The sequence below is a fragment of the Somniosus microcephalus genome, chromosome 3 (assembly GCF_052327205.1).
Source record: "Somniosus microcephalus isolate GS21.2 chromosome 3, FLI_Smic_1.0, whole genome shotgun sequence".
Classification (NCBI taxonomy): Eukaryota; Metazoa; Chordata; class Chondrichthyes; order Squaliformes; family Somniosidae; genus Somniosus; species Somniosus microcephalus.
Genome location: NC_140989.1, coordinates 18186990 through 18206656, shown reverse-complemented (window position 1 = coordinate 18206656; position 19667 = coordinate 18186990). Strand labels below are relative to the sequence as shown.

Below are 19667 nucleotides of genomic sequence, written 5' to 3'. Positions count from 1 at the left end.
AAGAGTGATAATGACTCCGGGAGCAGGAGACTAAGTTGTCTAAAGTTACACAACGTGATCGCAAAGGAGGATCACCGAACCATTTGGGTCACCCTCATGATAGCAGGGTCCCAAGTAAAGATGGAATTGGACACAGGATCAGCCCTAACAGTCATGAATCGACGAGACTACGAGCGGCTATTCTCACACATTCCCTTGAAGGATACATCCATTGTCTTGAAGACATATACGGGGCAAAAAGTCTACCCCAGAGGAAAAATAAGGGTGCCCATTAAATACAACGGCAAGGAAACACAGGAACTGTATCTATATATACAAGATGGAGGACCACCATTATTGGGACGTGAATGGATCTGAAAAATACAATTGGATTGGCATTCCATTCAGGCGCTAACTGTGGCTGACAAAAAAGATGACGACGCCACACCTGGACGACTGTCAAAAATTCTAACTGACGCGAAAGAGGTGTTCCAGCAAGGACTTGGGACTCTAAAAGGCGTAACGGCAACGATAAAAATTGAAGATAACGCAAATCCAAAATATTTTAAGGCCAGACCGGTACCGTATGCGATCCGCCCAGCCGTCGAAGCAGAGCTGGAGAGTCTGGAGCGTTCGGGTGTGCTGTCCAAGGTGGACTGGAGCAAGTGGGCCACACCCATCGTTCCTGTAATGAAGAAATCATTGAGCAGCACGCCTGGGGAACCGAAGAAGGTTCGCATCTGTGGGGATTTTAAGGTAACTGTGAACCCAGTCCTTCACACAGTACAATATCCACTTCCGCGGATAGAAGATATTTTCGCCTCACTATCTGGAGGGAAACGCTTTACGAAGATTGATCTGGCCCAAGCGTATCTACAAATGGAGGTAGATGAATCATCTGGAAAATACCTCACAATAAACACTCACAAAGGTCTTTACCAGTACAACCAACTGGTATTCGGGGTAGCATCCGCTCCGGCTATTTGGCAGAGGGCGATGGAACAAGTCCTGCAAGGGATCTCGGGGACCCAGTGTTATTTGGACGACATCCTGGTTACGGGCGGAAATGACAGTGAACACCTTGCCAACCTGGAGCAGGTGCTCACTAGATTACAAGAATATGGACTACGAGCCAACCGCCCCAAATGCGAGTTTTTCAGGAAACAAATCTCATATTGTGGCCACGTGATTGATGAAGAGGGGTTACATAAGTCCCCAGAAAAGATTGAGGCAGTAGTCAAGGCTCCAGCACCGGAAAATGTGTCACAACTGAGATCGTTCCTCGGGTTGGTGAACTACTACCATAAGTTCTTGCCAAATTTGTCTACAATTCTGCACCCGCTGAACGCCCTGCTGCAAACTGGAGTAGCATGGAAATGGAGTGATGAGTGTAAGCGTGCCTTTCAGAAATGTAAATGCCTAATCACTTCAAAAGAAGTATTGGCCCACTACAATGCATCACTACCGATTTGGTTGGCATGTGATGCGTCTCCCTACGGCATTGGAGCGGTGCTGTCGCACAAATTCCTTGGCGGTTCAGAGAGGCCAATAGCCTTTGCGTCACGCTCGTTAACCTCAGCCGAGCGTAACTACGCCCAGATTGACAGGGAGGCCCTCAGCCTGGTGTGGGGGGTGAAGAAGTTCAATCACTATCTGCACGGGCAGAAATTCACCTTACTGACTGATCACCAGCCTCTTGTCTCCATTTTTAACCCAAAGAAGGGCGTTCCGGTGATGACGGCGCAACGGCTGCAAAGATGGTCCCTTTTTCTAGGGGCTCATCAATACGACATAGAGTATAAGGGCACGAAACAGCATGGAAACGCTGATGGGCTGTCGCGCCTGCCGCTGCCTACGGTGGGGGAAGCACCTGCAGTGGACCCTGTTGAGATATTCCATTCAACCATAGTCGAATGTCTACCTGTTACAAACTCAAGTATAGAGAAGGAAACCCGAAATGACCCGACACTCTCTCGGGTCTATGATTTGACGGTGAAGGGATGGCCAGCACATGGCGACTCACTGTTGCCAGCATTCTCGCCAAGGAGAGAACAGCTGTCAGTGTGCCGGGGGACCTTGATGTGTGGATCCCGAGTGGTAATTCCACCCAAGTTGAGAGAAAGAGTGCTCAATGAGCTGCATGAGGGTCATCTGGGAGGGGTAAAAATGAAGAGCCTAGCCAGGGCGTTTGTGTGGTGGCCGGGAATCGATAAAGAAATCGAGGAAATGACCAAGAGATGCACAGGATGCCAAAAAGTCCAAAACGCTCCACCACAGGCCCCGCTACACCCATGGGAGTGGCCCTCATATCCATGGCAACGGGTACACATTGATTTTGCTGGTCCATTTATGGACTCAATGTTTTTAATCGCCGTGGATGCACATTCGAAATGGCCAGAGGTCATCAAAATGTCCTCCACCACCACGGAGAAAACTATTGCAGTCCTATGGACCATCTTTGCCAGGAATGGCTTGCCAGAACAGATTTACTCCGATACTGGACCACAGTTTGTGTCCGAGGATTTCCGGAGGTTTTTGAGGAATAATGGGGTAAAGCATTACACATCCGCCCCATATCATCCAGCCACAAATGGATTGGCTGAGAGGTTTGTTCAAACCTTTAAAAAAGCAATAAAGGCGATGTATAACGACAACATACCACTGCAACACAAGGTGGATAATTTCTTGTTTGCTTACCGAAATGCGACACATGCAGTCACCAACCAAGCTCCAGCCATGATGTTCTTTAATCGCAGGTTAAGATGTCGCCTGGACTTGCTCAAACCAAACATAAGACGAGATGTTGAGAATAAGCAATTCCAGCACATCAATGAAAAGCCAACCAGGAGCTTCAAGATAGGACAACCAGTCTTGGCCCGCGACTACCGAACAGAAAAATGGCAGCCAGGAACGATATGCACACGGCAGGGACCACTAATGTACACAGTGGACGTTGGAGAGAGCATCGTGAGACGCCATGCTGACCAAATTCTAGAGTCACAGGAACAAGTCAAACCTATACCACGAGCATGTGCACCTGGTGATGAACCCGAAGTACAGATTGCGTCTACCTCAGAATCAGTGGTATTGGAAGCTGACGAACCAACCAATGACAATGAGCCAGAATCGACTCCGCCGCAAGAACAGGATACTCGAGAAAGGCGTTATCCAGACAGGATCAGGAAGCCTCCTCAAAGACTGAATTTATAAATGATTACTTTCAGCTGATGTATATAGTACAAAGAAAATTGTAATTGTAATTAGTTATTATTCAATTGTTAAATGAATGTTATGTACTGTTTATCTGAAAGGGGAGGAATTGTTGTGTATGTACCTTTAAGAGAGAACTGCTTTTATACTGTAGTACCGGCAGTGACCACACCTGTATATAAAGCCGTAGCAGGCTTCTGTACTTTCAGTTCCAGCATACCTTCTGTTCAGTAAACACCTCTTATTACCGTTCTCCTGCAGTCCGTGTGTTATTGATACGCGGACACTACAGTGAGGTCATGGGCACGGGCAAAGGGCACTTAAAATAACGGGAGCCACTTCTCCCCTCCGATCCCACTTCCTTTCCACCGTGTCCCCATGTCAGCCCACTCTTGTGAGAAGGCTAGCAGGACACCCACAGGGAGGAAGCGGGGTCCCACTTTAAATATGCAGATCGGGTCCGATTATGTCAATTTGGCCAGTTTTGGTGCGGGATGCTGCATTCTTTTGTCTAAATGAGGTCCTGTCGTTACTCCCCCCGACCTTGCCGGGTTCATCGGCCGCTATCGGGCTCCCCCGCACCCCTCCCTGCCTCCCCAGTTTCCGCCAGTTGGGGGCAATGGGGCAATGGGTGAGGTATTGGAGGGTGGCTGTTGCCCCTGAAACCGTATCCCAGCATGGGTTAGCACTTTCTGAACAGGGAGAAATAAAGCTGGAAAAGGCATGTTATCATTTCTCTGCTCGCTCTGCATCAGAACATACGAGCAGGGCTGACTCATCTTCAGCTGCTACACCTTGATTACAACCTGCAGAGTTAATCATTGTTCAAAGTGTCTAAAATAATCCACCGCCTATCAGGCTTTTAACAGAGTCCTTGTCTACGCCACTTCAGTGCTTTGCGTGGGATGTGTGCTGAGGTGGTGGTGCTTGTTTTAGGTCTCTTACTTATGTCACTTGTCACTTCAGTACCTTCTAATTCAATTGTGTTACTAAAGAGATACCAATTTAATGTTACCAATTTAAAACTTTGATGTTTTTCTTGTTTTTTCAAAATAAGTGAGACCCGGAAGAACGAGGTAGCTGCTCCAAAGTCACCTTTGTCACTCTGTGTTTCTGGCCATGGAACCTTCCCTGACGTTTCTTCGATCTGGTCCGCAGTCAGACCAAAAATCACAACCCAATGCCGCCAGCGACTGCCATTTGCATTTGCCAATAGTTTTTGCCCCAAGAAGCAGGGAGCAAAGCTACCTTGTGAGGCGGGTCTCTGTGCCTGCAGAGACAGCTGTGCAATACAAGTAGGGTACAAGACGCTCTCAGTCGCTTCGTAAACCTTTGGTTTGAGAGCAGCGGCTGGGAGTAGGCCACCCACCCTTTTGGCCAAGCCCTCATCCATGCCTTTGTTACCTCTAGACTTGGCTATTCCAACGCACTCCCATTTTCCACCCTCTGTAAACTTGAGGTCATCCAAAACTCGGCTGCCCGTGTCCCAACTTGCACCAAGTTCCGTTTGACCATCACCCCTGTGCTCGCTGACCTACATTGGCTCCCGGTGTAGCAACGCCTCGATTTCAAAATTCTTTATCCTTGTTTACAAATCCCTCCATGGCCTCGCCCCCTCCCTATCACTGTAATCTCCTCCAGCCCCACAACCCCCCCCCCGAGATATCTGCGCTCCTCTAATTCTGCCCACTTGAGCATCCCTGATTATAATCGCTCCACCATTGGCGGCCGTCCCTTCTGTTGCCTGGGCCCTAAGCTCTGGAATACCCTGACTAAACCTCTCCGTCTCTCTACCTCTCTTTCCTCCTTTAAGACGCTCCTTAAAACCTACCTTTTTGACCAAGCCTTTGGTTACCTGCCCTAATTTATCCTTATGTGGCTCGGTGTCAAATTTTTTGTCTTATAATATTCCTGTGGAGCGCCCTGGGACATTTGACTATGTTAAAGGCACTATATAAATACAAGTTGTTGTTGTTGTTTGGGCTGCCAACTCTGGACGTGTTACAAGAGGTTTCATCACGTGACGGCCGCCTCCAACGGCCCCGCCCTCACACTCTCGCCATTGGTCGTCCATCCTCGCGGTGCCCCGCCTTAACATGGCCAACTGGAAAGGGAACAGACTCTTCTGTTATCCGATTGGATGATTCTTGACTCAGTCAAAACAGCCTCCAACCGCCCCCCACTCCCCCACCCCCTGCATCTCCAATACTTTTTATAACTAATAAAAACAAAAGTGTTCAAAGAAAATGAAATAAAAATACACAGTTTGTTTCAATGCCCCCTGACATGAATCTGGTCATTCATGGGAAATGACTTATGAAATAATACTGGGCGGCCTGCTGGTGGCGCTGTCCAGGGAGAGTATAAATACTCTGGCATGGGCCCAGCTTGCTCAGGACATTCTTTAACAGGAACTAGTGAAGGACACAACTAGACCTCCATGTTGTGAATCTCCTTGTTTAATACTCAGACCAAGTGCCCAGTAGTTTATTTACGTCACCCCCCATGATTTATCTCCCGGATTTCTCGCAGCAGTATCCTGGAGATGAATCTTTAATCCCTGGAGGGGTTAGTAACCCCTTGCACTGCCCATGCACTGAAGAAAACAGGAGTGGGAGAATAAAAAGTCAGGGTGGTAAAATTGGAGGGCTAAAAATATATGTGGTGACAGTCACTTCTTGATTTCGGCAGCAGATCACTGAGGCATCCTTAGGGCTGAAGATGCATCTGTAATTGAGGTTTCAACGCCACTGAGGCACAAAGTGTGAACTGGTAATGATTGCACCCATTGTATCCAAATATAGCCGTCCATGACTCAACCGTGATGTGAAAGCGGTGCTGTTAAGTCGAGCTACTTACCATAAAATGTATCCAGTAGAAAAGAAGCTAACTGCAGCCTGCCCTGACTTCCTGCCGGGATAATGATGATGTGTTGTTCTCATCTCAATTAGAATGAAGGGAAGGACTGTGGTGTGCTGTGAAAAAAGAAAACATACTGAGACTGAAAGCAAAAATATATATATATATATATTAGCAATTCAGATCAACCTTCCCCCTAAATAATTGAAGAAAAGGGAAAAAAATCACACTCGTAATGAGGAGACGCTAGAACACTCTATGAGCAAGTAGGTGTATAAAATTATTGGGGGGGGGGCGCCTAGATAAAGTGGATAGGAAGGACCTATTTCCCCTTAGCTGAGGGGTCAATAACCACAGGGCATAGATTTACAGTTCCCCTTGTCCCCACCTTTCACCCCACCAGCCTTCACATTCAACGGATCATCCTCCATTTCCGCCACCTCCAACGTGATCCCACCACCAAACGCATCTTCCCTTCACCTCCTCTTTCAGCATTCCGTAGGGACCGCTCCCTCCGCGACACCCTAGTCCACTCCTCTATCACCCCCAGCACCCCTTCCCCCGGCACCTTCCCATGCAAGCGCAGGAGATGCAACACATGCCCTTATACCTCCCCCCCTTCCCACTGTCCAGGGCCCCAAACACCCCTTCCAGGTGAAACAGCGATTTACTTGTACTTCTCGCAATTTAGTACACTGCATTCGCTGCTCACGATGTGGTCTCCTCTACATTGGGGAGACCAAACGCAGATTGGGTGACCGCTTTGCGGAACACCTCCATTCAGTCCGTAAGGGGGACCCCGAGCTGCCAGTCGCCTGTCACTTTAATTCACTGCTCCATTCCCACTCAGACCTCACCGTCCTCGGCCTCTTGCATTGTTCCACGGAAGCTCAGCGTAAACTCGAGGAGCAGCACCTCATCTTTCGATTAGGCACTTTACAGCCCTCCGGACTCAACATAGAGTTCAACAATTTCAGATCATAACCTCGGCCCCTATCATATATATATATATAATTTTTTATCCACACTTTTTGTCTGTCTTTTTTTCTTCTCCCCCACAGGGCAGCTGTCTTTCATTCTGCCAGCATAATTCACACTTCATCTAGAGCCATCCTTTGTTTCTTAACCTGTTCCATTACCGTCTCCTTTAGCCTTGAATATCTCTTAATGTCTCTTAATCACTCCCGCCTTCCATCCTATCACAGACCTTCCCTTTTGTTCGTCCATCCCCTCCCCCATTTCCCAGTCTCTTCACTTGCTTAAAAATCTGTTCCATTTCCTGCTTTTTCCAGTTCTGACGAAAGTTCATCGACCTGAAACGTTAACTCTGTTTCTCTCTCCACAGATGCTGCCCGACCTGCTGAGTTTCTCCAGCATTTTCTGTTTTTATTTCAGATTTACAGTGGAAGGATTAGAGGGGAGTTGAGGAGAACTTTTTTCACCCAGAGGGTGGTGGGGGTCTGGAACTCACTGCCTGAAAGGGTGGTGGAGACAGAGACCCTCATCACATTTAGAAGGTACTTGGATATGCACTTGGAGTGCCGTAACCTGCAGGGCTACGGACCAAGAGCTGGAAAGTGGGATTAGGCCGGATAGCTCTCTTTTGGTCAACACAGACACAGTGGGACAAATGGTCTCCTTCTGTGCCGCATGACTCCATGATTCTATGAAATGTCCTACAGTCCCCCTGCAGTGCACAACAGGCTGGAGCAGCAGCTCACTAGAGCAGTACGATTCCTGCACCCTGAGAGGCCCCTCTTCCACCAGTCTGAGTGCGGAAAGAAAAAAGAAAGACTTGCATTTCTATAGCACCTTACACGACCACCGGACATCTCAAAGCGTTTTACAGCCAATGAAGTACTTTTGGAGTGTAGTCACTGTTGCAATGTAGGAAACGCGGCAGCCAATTTGCGCACAGCAAGCTCCCACAAACAGCAACGTGATAATGGCAAGATAATCTGTGTTTAGTTATGTTGATTGAGGGATAAATATTGGCCCCAGGACATTGGGGAGAACTCCCCTGCTCTTCTTCAAAATAGTGCCATGGGATCTTTTACGTCCGCCTGAGAGGACAGACGGGGCCTCGGTTTAACGTCTCATCTGAAAGACGGCACCTCCGACAGTGCAGCACTCCGCTGGAGTGTCATCCTAGATTTATGTGCTCAAGTCCCTGGAGTGGGACTTGAACCCACAACCTTCTGGCTCAGAGGCGAGGGTGCTGCCCACTGAGCCACAGCTGACACTCAATCCTGCATGCCGGTGGAGTCAAAATATAAATTTAAGCCGATTACTGCGGGAGGGCAGATTTGATAGGTGTGGCAGCAAAGGAACCAGAAAATGAAGGTCAAATTCCGGAGCTTGTCCAAAGAACTGGGAAGTTTATTATTGTTTGTCGGCACGCCAAGCTATTCTTGATAGGCGGTAATTACACGACAGGCACAATGCACGTAGCTTTACCCATCAACCACCCACCGCACTAAACCTGGCAATTAAACATCCTTGAGCATGAGTAGTGAGATCAAAAGTAAAAAAACTGCAAATGCTAGCAATCTGAAATTAAAAGTGAAAGTGTTGGAAAAGCACAGCTGGTCAGTCAGCATCTGTTACACTGCCTTGGGTGTGTGCCCTCCATCATCACAGGAGCAAGGAAGTCTTTCTACAATTTTAAATGTTTATGGGATGTGGGCATCGCTGGCAAGGCCAGCATTTATTGCCCATCCCTAATTGCCCTTGAGAAGGTGGTGGTGAGCCACTTTCTTGAACCGCTGCAGTCCGTGTGGTGAAGGTGCTCCCACAGTGCTGTTAGGGAGGGAGTTCCAGGATTTTGACCCAGCGACGATGAAGGAACAGCCGATATACTTCCAAGTCAGGATGGCGTGTGACTTGGAGGGGAACTTGGAGGTGGTGGTGTTCCCATGAGCCTGCTGCCCTTGTCCTTTTAGGTGGAAGAGGTTGCAGGTTTGGGAGGTGCTGCCGAAGAAGCCTTGGCGAGTTGCTGCAGTGCATCTTGTAGATGGTGCACACTGCAGCCACGGTGCGCCGGTGGTGCAGGGAGTGAATGTTTAAGGTGGTGGATGGGGTGCCAATCAAGCGGGCTGCTTTGTCCTGCGTGTTATCGAGCTTCTTGAGTGTTGGAGCTACATTCATCCAGGCAAGTGGAGAGTATTCCATCACACTCCTGACTTGTGCCTTGTAGATGGTGGAAAGGCTTTGGGGAATCTGGGGTGAGACACTCGCCGCAGAATACCTAGCCTCTGACCTGCTCTTGTTGCCACAGTATTTATGTGGCTGGTCCAGTTAAGTTTCTGGTCAATGGTGACCCCCAGGATGTTGATGGTGGGGGACTTTGTACAGGGCTTTGGAGAGACCACACCTGGAGTAGTGTGCACAGTTTTGGTCTCCTTATCTGAGGAAGGATATACTTGCCTTAGCAGCGGCACAACGAGGGTTTCAGATGAGACGTTAAACCGAGGCCCCATCTGCTCTCTCAGGTGGACGTAAAAGATCCCATGGCACTATTTCAAAGAAGAGCAGGGGAGTTATCCCCGGTGTCCTGGCCAATATTTATTCCTCAATCAACATCACTAAAACAGATTATCTGGTCATTATCACATTGCTGTTTGTGGGAGCTTGCTGTGTGCAAATTGGCTGTCGCATTTCCTATATTACAACAGTGACGACACTTCAAAGGTACCTCACTGGCTGTAAAGCGCTTTGGGATGTCCGGTGGTCGTGAAAGGCGCTATATAAGTGCAAGTCTTTCTTTTATTCTTCCTTTCTTTCTTTCTTTCATTAGATTGATGTCTGGGATGAGATGGCTGTCCTATGAGGAGAGATTGAGTAGATTGGGCCGATACTCTCTGGAGTTTAGAAGAATGAGAGGTGATCTCATTGAAACATACAAGATTCTGAAGGGGATTGACAGGGTAGATGCTGAGAGGTTGTTTCCCCTGGCTGGAGAGTCTAGAAATAGGGGACATAGTCTCAGGATAAGGGGTCGGCCATTTAAGACTGAGATGAGGAGGAATTTCTTCACTCGGAGGGTTATGAATCTTTGGAATTCTCTACCCCAGGGGGCTATGGATGATGAATCGTTGAGTATATTCAAGACTGAGATCAACAGATTTTTGGACTCTAGGGAAATCGAGGGATATGGGGATAGGGCGGAAAAGTGGAGTTGAGGTCGAAGTTCAGCCATGATCTTATTGAATGGCAGAGCAGGCTCGAGGGGCCGTGTGGCCGACTCCTGCTCCTAGTTCGTATGTTCTTATGTTTTTAGTTGAGCATGTATAGCACAGGTTGCAATATAAGTATGGCTTCAAAGGTCAAACAATAGCAGATGACCGGCAGTAATTTCCACCAGGGCTCTCCTGACCTCGCACCATAACGTTAAATCCCACATGGCAGCTGTCTTTCACTCTGTCAGCGTATTTCACACTCCATCTAGAGCCATCCTTTGTTTCTTTACCTGTCCTATTACCATCTCGTCTCGCCTTGAATATCTCTTAATGTCTCCTCACCCCCCACAGACCTTCCCTTTTGTTCTTTCATCCCCTCCCCCATTTCCCAGCCCTCAAACTTACTTCTTGATCTGTTTCATTTCCTGCTTTTTTTTCTCAGTCCTGACGAAGGGTCTTCGACCTGAAACATTAACTCTGTTTCTCTCTCATAGAAACATAGAAGATAGGAGCAGGAGTAGGCCATTCGGCCCTTCGAGCCTGCTCCACCATTCAATGAGATCATGGCTGATCATTCAAACTCAGTACCCTGTCCCTGCCTTCTCCCCATATCCCTTGATCCCTTTAGCCTTAAGAAATATATCCAACTCTTTCTTGAATATATTTAATGAACTGGCCTCCACCGCCCTCTGTGGCAGAGAATTCCACAGGTTCACCACTCTCTGGGTGAAGAAATTCCTCCTCATTTCAGTCCTAAATGTCTTACCCCTTATCCTTAGACTATGACCCCTGGTTCTGGACTCCCCGACCATCGGGAACATCCTTCCAGCATCTAGTCTGTCCAGGCCTGACAGAATTTTATAGGATTCGATGAGATCCCCTCTCAATCTTCTAAACTCCAGCATCCACGGATGTTGCCTGGCCTGCTGAGCTTTTCCAGCGTTTTCTGTTGTTATTTCAGATTTCCAGCATCCGCAGTATTTTGCTAACGTATAACGTTAAATCATCTCTCTTGGATTTTTTCCAGTTTTCCGCCTGGAGATGGTGGAGCCACCACGGAAATTCCACCCTGATGTTTTTTTTGGAAGAGCGCAGCAGAGGGGCCATAGCCTAAAAATTAGAGCCAGGCCATTCAGGAGTTAAGTTAGGAAATACTTCTACACTCAAAGGGTGGTAGAAGTTTGCAACTCTCTTCTGCAAACGGCAATTGATGCTGATTCAATTGTTTTTTTTTAAAATCGTTCTTGGGATGTGGGAGCCGCTGGCAAGGCCAACATTTATTGCCCATCCCTAATCGCCCTTGAGCAGGTGGTGGTGAGCCGCCATCTTGAACCACTGCAGTCCGTGTGGTGAAGGTGCTCCCACAGTGCTGTTAGGGAGCGAGTTCCAGGATATTGAACCAGCGATGATGAAGGAACGGCGATTCATTTTTTCCAAGTCAGGATGGTGTGAGACTTGGAGGGAAATTGTTCATTTAAAATCTGAGATGGATAGATTTCTGTTAACCAAAGGTATTAAGGGATATGGGGCCAAGGCGGCTAAATGGAGTTAGGTCAATGGAGCCGTGATCTCATTGAATGGTGGAACAGGCCCGAGGGGCTCAATGGCCTCCTCCTGTTCCTATGTTCCCACAGCTGAGCGCTTGGAGTTTGCTTCGAACCAACTGCATTGAAAATATGGATGAATTCGCTTACCTTTTCAGCTGGCGCTGAATTTCTGCGGGGGGGGGGCGGAGAGGGGAGGGTGAGGGGAAGAATGAGGTGGGTTCTCCTGATCATCTGCTCCCTAATTCAGCAGAGGAGCCACGGAGAGCCTGGGGGGGGGTAACGGCACAAACGGATTTCCGTGGCATTCCCGTCGAAGTTATGTTGGATGAGCGGGAGAATCCCCGTGGAAATTCACCCTCGGTAATTTGGTGACTATTGGCAAACTGGCTCGTCTGTAATCATTGACACCCTAAATGTGTTTTCGCTCCAGTAACTATTCAAACTTGGCTCTTATGGGTCAAATGCTCCACAAGTTAAATTCCTTTTCAGTAATTACCCATCAAAAACACATGAAATCATTGCTGGTATGTATTAAGTTACTTTATGTATATTAATACAACTCATGGGATTCATTTAACATCAAACCATTACCAGGTGGCCCTGGCATGCTAATGTACTAAAATATGGAAGTACTAAGGAAATGAATCTGTGGCGGTGGTTCCCCAGTGGGCGAGTTTCTGATCTCGGCCAGGGCTAATGATGCAAGGCATATGACTGATGTTTGGGATGCTTTCCCTGCTGGTTGATAAGGAATATCAGCAAATAAGGTAGTGCTTCCCCCCTTCAATGGCCCTCTCAGCAAGGAGAAACAGGGAGGCCAGCATTGGTAAAGGGTCAGTCAACCCCTTGCAGCCCCCTCATCCATTAAAATCCTTTTCTGAATGAAACCCGTTTCTTTGTGAATCTCACTCATTCGGGTGGATAACGTATGAGTATTACATGCAACTGCATCGAATGTATGGCACAGAAACAGGCCATTCGGCCCAACTGGTCCGCGCCGGTGTTTATGCTCCACACGAGCCTCCTCCCACCCCCTCTTCCTCTCACCCCATCAGCATAACCTTCTATTCCTTTCTCCCCCATGTATGTATCGAGCTTCCCCTTAAATGCATCTGTGCTATTCGCCTCAACCAACGCCCATGGTAGCGAGTTCCACTCTCTGGATAAAGACACTTCTCCTGAATTCCTTATTGGATTTATTAGTCGTCGTCGTACGTGTCTTCACACTGTTCCCTTTGGGGAACTCTATGAAGTGGTGGAAGGATTTCTGGCCGCGATTAACGCTCCTTCCGTGACTGTAACCATCTTCGTACCAGCCATTAGGGTGGTTAGTCCTGTGGCGGGAGGGTTTTACAGGCTCCCACAACCCATACAAGGTGGGGGGGCCACCCACACCCATGGACGCAAGTATCCCGCTGGATGTCAACCCAGAATTTAGAGCCGGAGCTCCGACTCCACTTGCCGGGACTGTCTGGAGCGGGGTTCGAAACCCTACGCCTTCTGGCCCAGCGGCGGGGATGCTACCGCTACGCCAAAGGCCCAGTCCGATTTATTAGTGACCATCTTATATTTACAACCCCTGGTTTTCGAGTGTGGAGAGGATCTGAAAGAGCGGGTAAAAAATGGGAGCTAAAAGTGGGCATTTAAAAGAAAATAAAGGACACTCTTGCACTGAATGCATTCAAAAGGACATGAAGCTGTCACCTCCTTCTGTTTGCAGATCCCCTTTCTGATTTCACGCCACTCACAGCGTACACGTCTGCTTTTTTTTTGCAGTCTGAGACATTTGCAGAATTTCCTGATGTCTTCAGACAACCGCACAGCCTGATTGTTATCTGCGATCATTATCTGCTGTACAAGAGCAATTGTTTCAAAGAAAAATGCACCCTTTGCGCATCTGTTTGGTCTCTTACTCTGGCACGGAACTCCTTGTGGCTTCCTTCTGATCAGGCTGCACGGCTAGCAATAGAAAAATCATACCCAAATATAGGCAAGGGTGAAGACACTCTGCAACGTAATGCCACTCATTCTCTGATATGCTGCACGCATCTGCTCCTTTGCAAACCAGTATGAAAAAAAAATGCAATTTCCTGCATTACCGCAAACCCTCTTTGTCTTTATTTGTAACCCCGTGGCTCTGTCTCAACCACAGCAGCACCAGAACAGTACGCAGAAACCCTGCCGCGATTTCACTGACGTCCTGTGGCTGCAGTCCACTGTGACAAGAGCAGGTACGTCGCGAAGTTGGACCCTGGTAGTTGCCAGGCAACGGAAATATTTGGAGAAATTACACTGAGCAGCCTCACCCGTCAGGAGGGACTGGGGTGGGATGGCAACGGATGCCAGTTTTACACCCAGCCCGCCTTTATGCTCCAATTTGGTGTATCCAATCTATGCACAGTTTTGGTCTCCTTACCTAAGGATATACTTGCCTTAGAGAGGGGTGCAACAAAGGTTCACTAGACTGACTCCTGGGATGGGGGGGGGATTGTCCTATGAGGAGACTGGCCCAAATTCCCTGGAGTTTAGAAGAATGAGAGGTGATCTCATTGAAACGTATAAAATTCTTAGAGGGATTGACAGGGTAGATGCTGAGAGGTTGTTTCCCCCTGGCTGGAGTGTCTAAAACTAGGGGTCATAGTCTCAGGATAAGGGGTCGGCCATTTAAGACTGAGATGAGGAGGAATTTCTTCACTCAGAGGGATGTGAATCTTTGGAATTCTCTGCCCCAGAGGGCGGTGGGGGCTCAGTCGTTGAGCATATTCAAGGCTGAGATAGAGAGATTTTTGGACTCTAGGGGAATCAAGGGATATGGAGATCGGGCGGGAAAGTGGAGTTGAGGTCAAAGATCAGCCATGATCTCAATGAATGGTGGAGCAGGCTCGAGGGGCCGTATGGCCGACTCCTGCTCCTAATTCTTAGGTTCTTCTAACCCGCCCCGTTCCCAGCTGGTGGGCCAGGTTAAGATAATGGGGCTCTGCAGCAAACCTGGTTCAGCAAGTGATGGTTAATTATGTTTAAACTTCTGCATGCAGGAGGAAGAGTTGTAGGAGACAACGGGGGTAATTCTGCAAGGCTGCCATCCTGGCAAAGGGGCAGTAGTGGAGATAGGGCTGCATCACCGTGGCCCCAATTTTCTTACCTGTGCTTCACCGCTAGTTAGTTATCTTGCAAAGAGAGAGTTGACCACATTATCGGGAGAGACAACAATGCCACTTTTGATGACATGGAACAAGTCTAATGAGTGATATCAATTGGATTTGTATACTCTTCAGAACTCCCTGCACACTACATTGGACTTTGTACAAGTTATGTGGAGAGACTAGAGAAGCTGATATTGGTCTACTTAGAGCAGAGAAGGTTAAGATGAAATTTAAGAGAGGTGTTCAAAATTATGGGTTTTGACAGAGTAAAAAACAGGAAGGCAGATTATTATCTGAACGGCAATAGATTGGGAGAAGGGGAAGTGCAACGAGACCTGGGTGTTCTTGTGCACCAGTCGCTGAAGGTAAGCATGCAGGTGCAGCAGGCGGTTAAGAAGGCAAATGGTTTGTTGGCCTTCGTAGCGAGAGGGTTTGAGTACAGGAACAAGAATGTCTTGCTGCAGTTGTACAGGGCCTTGGTGAGACCACACCTTGAGTATTGTGTGCAGTTTTGGTCGCCTTATCTGAGGAAGGATGTTCTTGCCATGGAAGGAGTTCAGCGAAGATTCACCAGGCTGATACCTGGGATGGCAGGAATGACGTATGAGGAGAGATTGGGTCGATTGGGCTTATACTCGCCGGAGTTTAGAAGAATGAGAGGGGATCTCATTGAAACTTATAAAATTCTGACAGGACTAGACAGACCAGATGCAGGAAGGATGTTCCCGATGGTTGGGGAGTCCAGAAACAGGGGTCACAGTCTAAGGATAAGGGGTAGGCCATTTAGGACAGAAATGAGGAGGAATTTCTTCACCCAGAGAGTGGTGAACCTGTGGAATTCTCTACCACAGAAGGCAGTAGAGGCCAATTCATTAACTATATTCAAGAAGGAGTTGGATATATTTCTTAAGGCTAAAGGGATCAAGGGATATGGGGAGAAAGCAGGGACCAGGTACTGAATTTGGATGATCAGCCATGATCGCATTGAATGGCGGAGCAGGCTCGAGGGGCCGAATGGCCTACTCCTGCTCCTATCTTCTATGTTTCTATGTAAATAAGGAGAACTGATTCCACTGGCAAGAGGGTCGGTAACCAGAGGACACAGATTTATGATAATTTGCAAAAAAAGACAGGGGGGGGAGATGAGGAGACTTTTTTTTAACGCAGCGAGTTGTTGTGATCTGGAATACGCTGCCTGAAAGGGCGGTGGAAGCAGATTCAATAGTAACTTTCAAAAGGGAATTGGATAAATATTTGAAAAGGAGAAATTTGCAGAGAGGGGGAGTGGGACTAATTGGAGAGCTCTTTTAAAGAGCCGGCACAGACACGATGGGTCGAATGGCCTCCTTCTGCACTGTAAGATTCTACGATCTTAGTTTTGATGCCAAAGTACACGTGAATTCACGTGACTTGGATTCTGAAGCAGAGGAAGGTGACCTGCGCTTTGAGAATCCGACCCATCTCCTTTTTGATGCTGCTTTGATGGTTTTCCCTGGAAGTGGATGTGGGAAAGAGGAAGGCAAAGGGTAACCTCCCATACTTCTTCAGCTTGCTCTGTTGGGTGGCCTCAGTTTTAAGAATTCTTCAAGCCCCTGGAGCCTCTTCTGTTTGGGAAATTCCTTGGAATGTTTGGCAAAATGCTCTCTATGCAATGTTGACTTTGGGAAGCCTCGAGATGACCCCGGGTCTGACCAGAGAAGGGACTTCCAGCAGCTGACGCAGATTCTGAAGTCAGGACTTGGCATCAATGAACATTCTTGCGAAAAAACAAACTCACCATGTTGAAAATAAATCTTAAGCAGCCAAGTCAGAAACCGTCTCAGCACTGTCTGGAGATAAGTTAATGGCTATTCACCGGAGCACAACAAAGGCACTTCATGACAACAAGAGGAAAGATCCACCACATGGGGATACTCTACATACTCGGTGGGAAGGGGAATTTTGTTGTGGAAGGGGAAAATCTCTTAAGGAGAGTGCAGCATTCGAATATGTGGTAAATAACATTTGTTTTTTCCATTCTTAAAACTCATTGCTACCTTCATTCTAAAATTTTATGGGGACTAAATTCGGTTGATTTGCAAATCAACTAGCGCCTGGGCGCGGCGCCGCTAACACCGCCCGTGAAATTCAGCGGGAGGTTAGCAGTGGCGCTAACCGTTAGCGCTGCGCAGCACTGCCGACGATGACGTCATCGCCGTGCGCAGCGCCCCGACTGTAATATTGGGTGGCGCCCCCCCCCCCCCCCGACTTACCCCGCTGGAGTCTTGGGGGGGGGTGGTGGGCCTACCTGCGGCCGGGGCGGCGCTAGTTAAAGGGGAGGTGGTGGGCAGCCATTTTTGTTGCTGGCCACCTGCCAGCACCCGCCCCCGTTGTTGCCCCCGGCCCCCGTGAAGCCCCCCCCCCCCCCGCCGCGGTGTGCCGGCTGCTCTCCGTGAGCCCGGCACTCCTCTTGAATGCTGGGCTCACACATGGCGCTGTGGCACGTAGCACCGCGATATTGGCGCTTCCAGTCGCGCCCCTCCTCCCTCTCGGGGCGCTACCTGGGAAAATCGGCTGCGGGGGCGCTAATTTTTTTGGGACGCTAAAATTAGCGCCCCGGTGAAGATACGGGGCAATTTTTACCCCTATGAATATTAACCCATCAATATTAATGACTTGGATGAAGGGACCGAGTGTACTGCAGCCAAATTTGCTGATGATGCAAAGATAGGTGGGAAAGCATGTTGTGAGGAGGACACTAAGGGGGCAATTTTCCCAGCCCTGAGGAGGCGGGTTTGGAGGCAGGACAGTTGGTAAAATTGCAAAAATTGAGTGCGGGTTTGGAACCTGCCTCCGCGCAACTTTGCCGGAGGCGGGCTTCAGGAGTGCGATTCGGTCCCGAGGCGGGATAGGCAGTTAAGACCCTTAACAAGTGCTTAAGGGTCTCTCTAATCCTATTTTGCCAGGCCTTTGTTATTTTGCCATATTTATAGCGTTGTTGCACGCCGCTCCTAAACCATGCCAGCTAATCCTGGCAGGTTGACAAGTAGGTGGCCACCTCACAGCTGCAGCTCCACCATAAAAACGGAGCTTTCAACAGGGTTGAGTTGCAGGTGGCAGAACATTTGTTGCACAGGTCTTTGAGCACTTTTTCCAGGCCTACTGAAGTTGGAAGTGGTGCAGCTGAGATCTATCTACTTTGGGACCTCCTGGGAAAACCCTCTTCCCACTTGGACCGAGCGCTTCCCCAATGGAGGTATCTACCAGCAGCATGTGAAACATTTAATTCCTTTCAACATGGACCTCAGATTCGGACGAGGAGCAGCCACAGCAACAGCAGAACCAGGCAGAACAGCAGCAACAGCAGCAGGAGCGCCAACCTGCTGCTCACCCACCTGATGCTGCACAGGGCAGAAGGCGCCAGCGCATGGCAGCACGTCGCCGCAGGAGATACCCTCATCTCAGTGTTTACAGAGGATGAGCTTCCTCAACATGAGTGAACAGCAGTGCCAAAGGAGGCTGAGACTTTCATGAGAGGTTGTCGGAGACATCTGCGCAATGCTGCACCAACACCTGGAGCCCAGCGGATCCGGTGGACACCCCTTACCAGTGGCTGTCAAACTCAACTTTTTTGCTTCAGGCTCCTTCCAGGGATCATCAGCAGACATCAGCGGCATCTCCCAGTCGGCCGCCCACAGTTGCATCACACAGTTTACCAATGCCCTCTTTGCAAAGGCCCACAATTACATAAACTTTTCAACTGATCAAGCAAGTATAACCATGCGTGGGGTTGGATTCACAAATATGGCAGGCTTGCCAATGGTGCAGAGCATCATAGACTGCACACATGTGGCCCTGAGGGCACCCCATCACAACCCAGCTGTTTTTGTCAACCGCAAGGGCTTCCACTCCCTCAATGTACAGCTGGTGTGTAACCACAAGGAGATTTTGCATGTTTGCGCCAAGTACTGTGGCAGTTGCCATGACTCGTTCATCCTGCAGCAGTCTAGTGTGCCTCCGCTCTTCAAGCCGCCAAACCAACTTAACGGATGGCTCCTTGGTGACAAGGGCTACCCCCTGAAGAAGTGGCTAATGATGCCGATCAGGAGGCCAGCTAACAAAGCTGAAGAGCGCTACAACTCCAGCCACATTTCAACCAGGTCCATCATGGAACAAACCTTGTTGAAGATGCGATTCAGATGCCTTGCAGGTGGAGCCCTGCAGTATACACCATACAGGGTCTCCAGAATGGTCGTGGTCTGCTGTGCACTGCACAACATGGCACAGCATCGTGGCTTGCAGCTTCCTGAGGAGCAAGTGGCTCAGTGCATAGCCTCCTCAGATGAGGAGGAGGAGCAGGAGGAGGAGGAGAATGATGACCGAGCGGAGGCGCATCAACCAGCAGCAGCAGCAGCATGCGAGCACATTGCTGGCTGGAATGCAAGGGATGCACTCATCTTGACCAGATTTGCTTAGGTTGCCCATTCTAGCACAGGAGCTTGGCTCCTTCATAGTACAAGATACACAATGGTCATGACTCTCTGGCTTCCTCTCACTCTGACCACCAACCTGACCAAGCAAGTCTCGCTGAGGCCACAATGTGGAACTTCCAAAACTGAAATCACAGGTCATAACGTCAACAGTTTACCATCACCAGAGTTTAATACATTCACAAAGGGATGGCATTTAATCATTAAACACAAAAAAAACACCCAAGTGACTGCCTGTGTGACTAATTGTGCTTTATCTTCCTCTTACGCGTGCTCCTACGT

General features: G+C 48.7%; 1 protein-coding gene across 1 annotated transcript in view; it reads right to left on the bottom strand.

Annotated features, from left to right (window-relative positions):
• The window catches only part of aig1 (androgen-induced 1 (H. sapiens)), a 208004-nt gene that overhangs the window by 40709 nt on the left and 147628 nt on the right, over positions 1 to 19667 (bottom strand). Inside the window, exon 4 of the mRNA XM_085979235.1 lies at positions 6049 to 6164. Within this exon, the coding sequence (XP_085835361.1) occupies positions 6049 to 6164 (116 nt within the window). The remainder of the gene's footprint in view (positions 1 to 6048; positions 6165 to 19667) is intronic.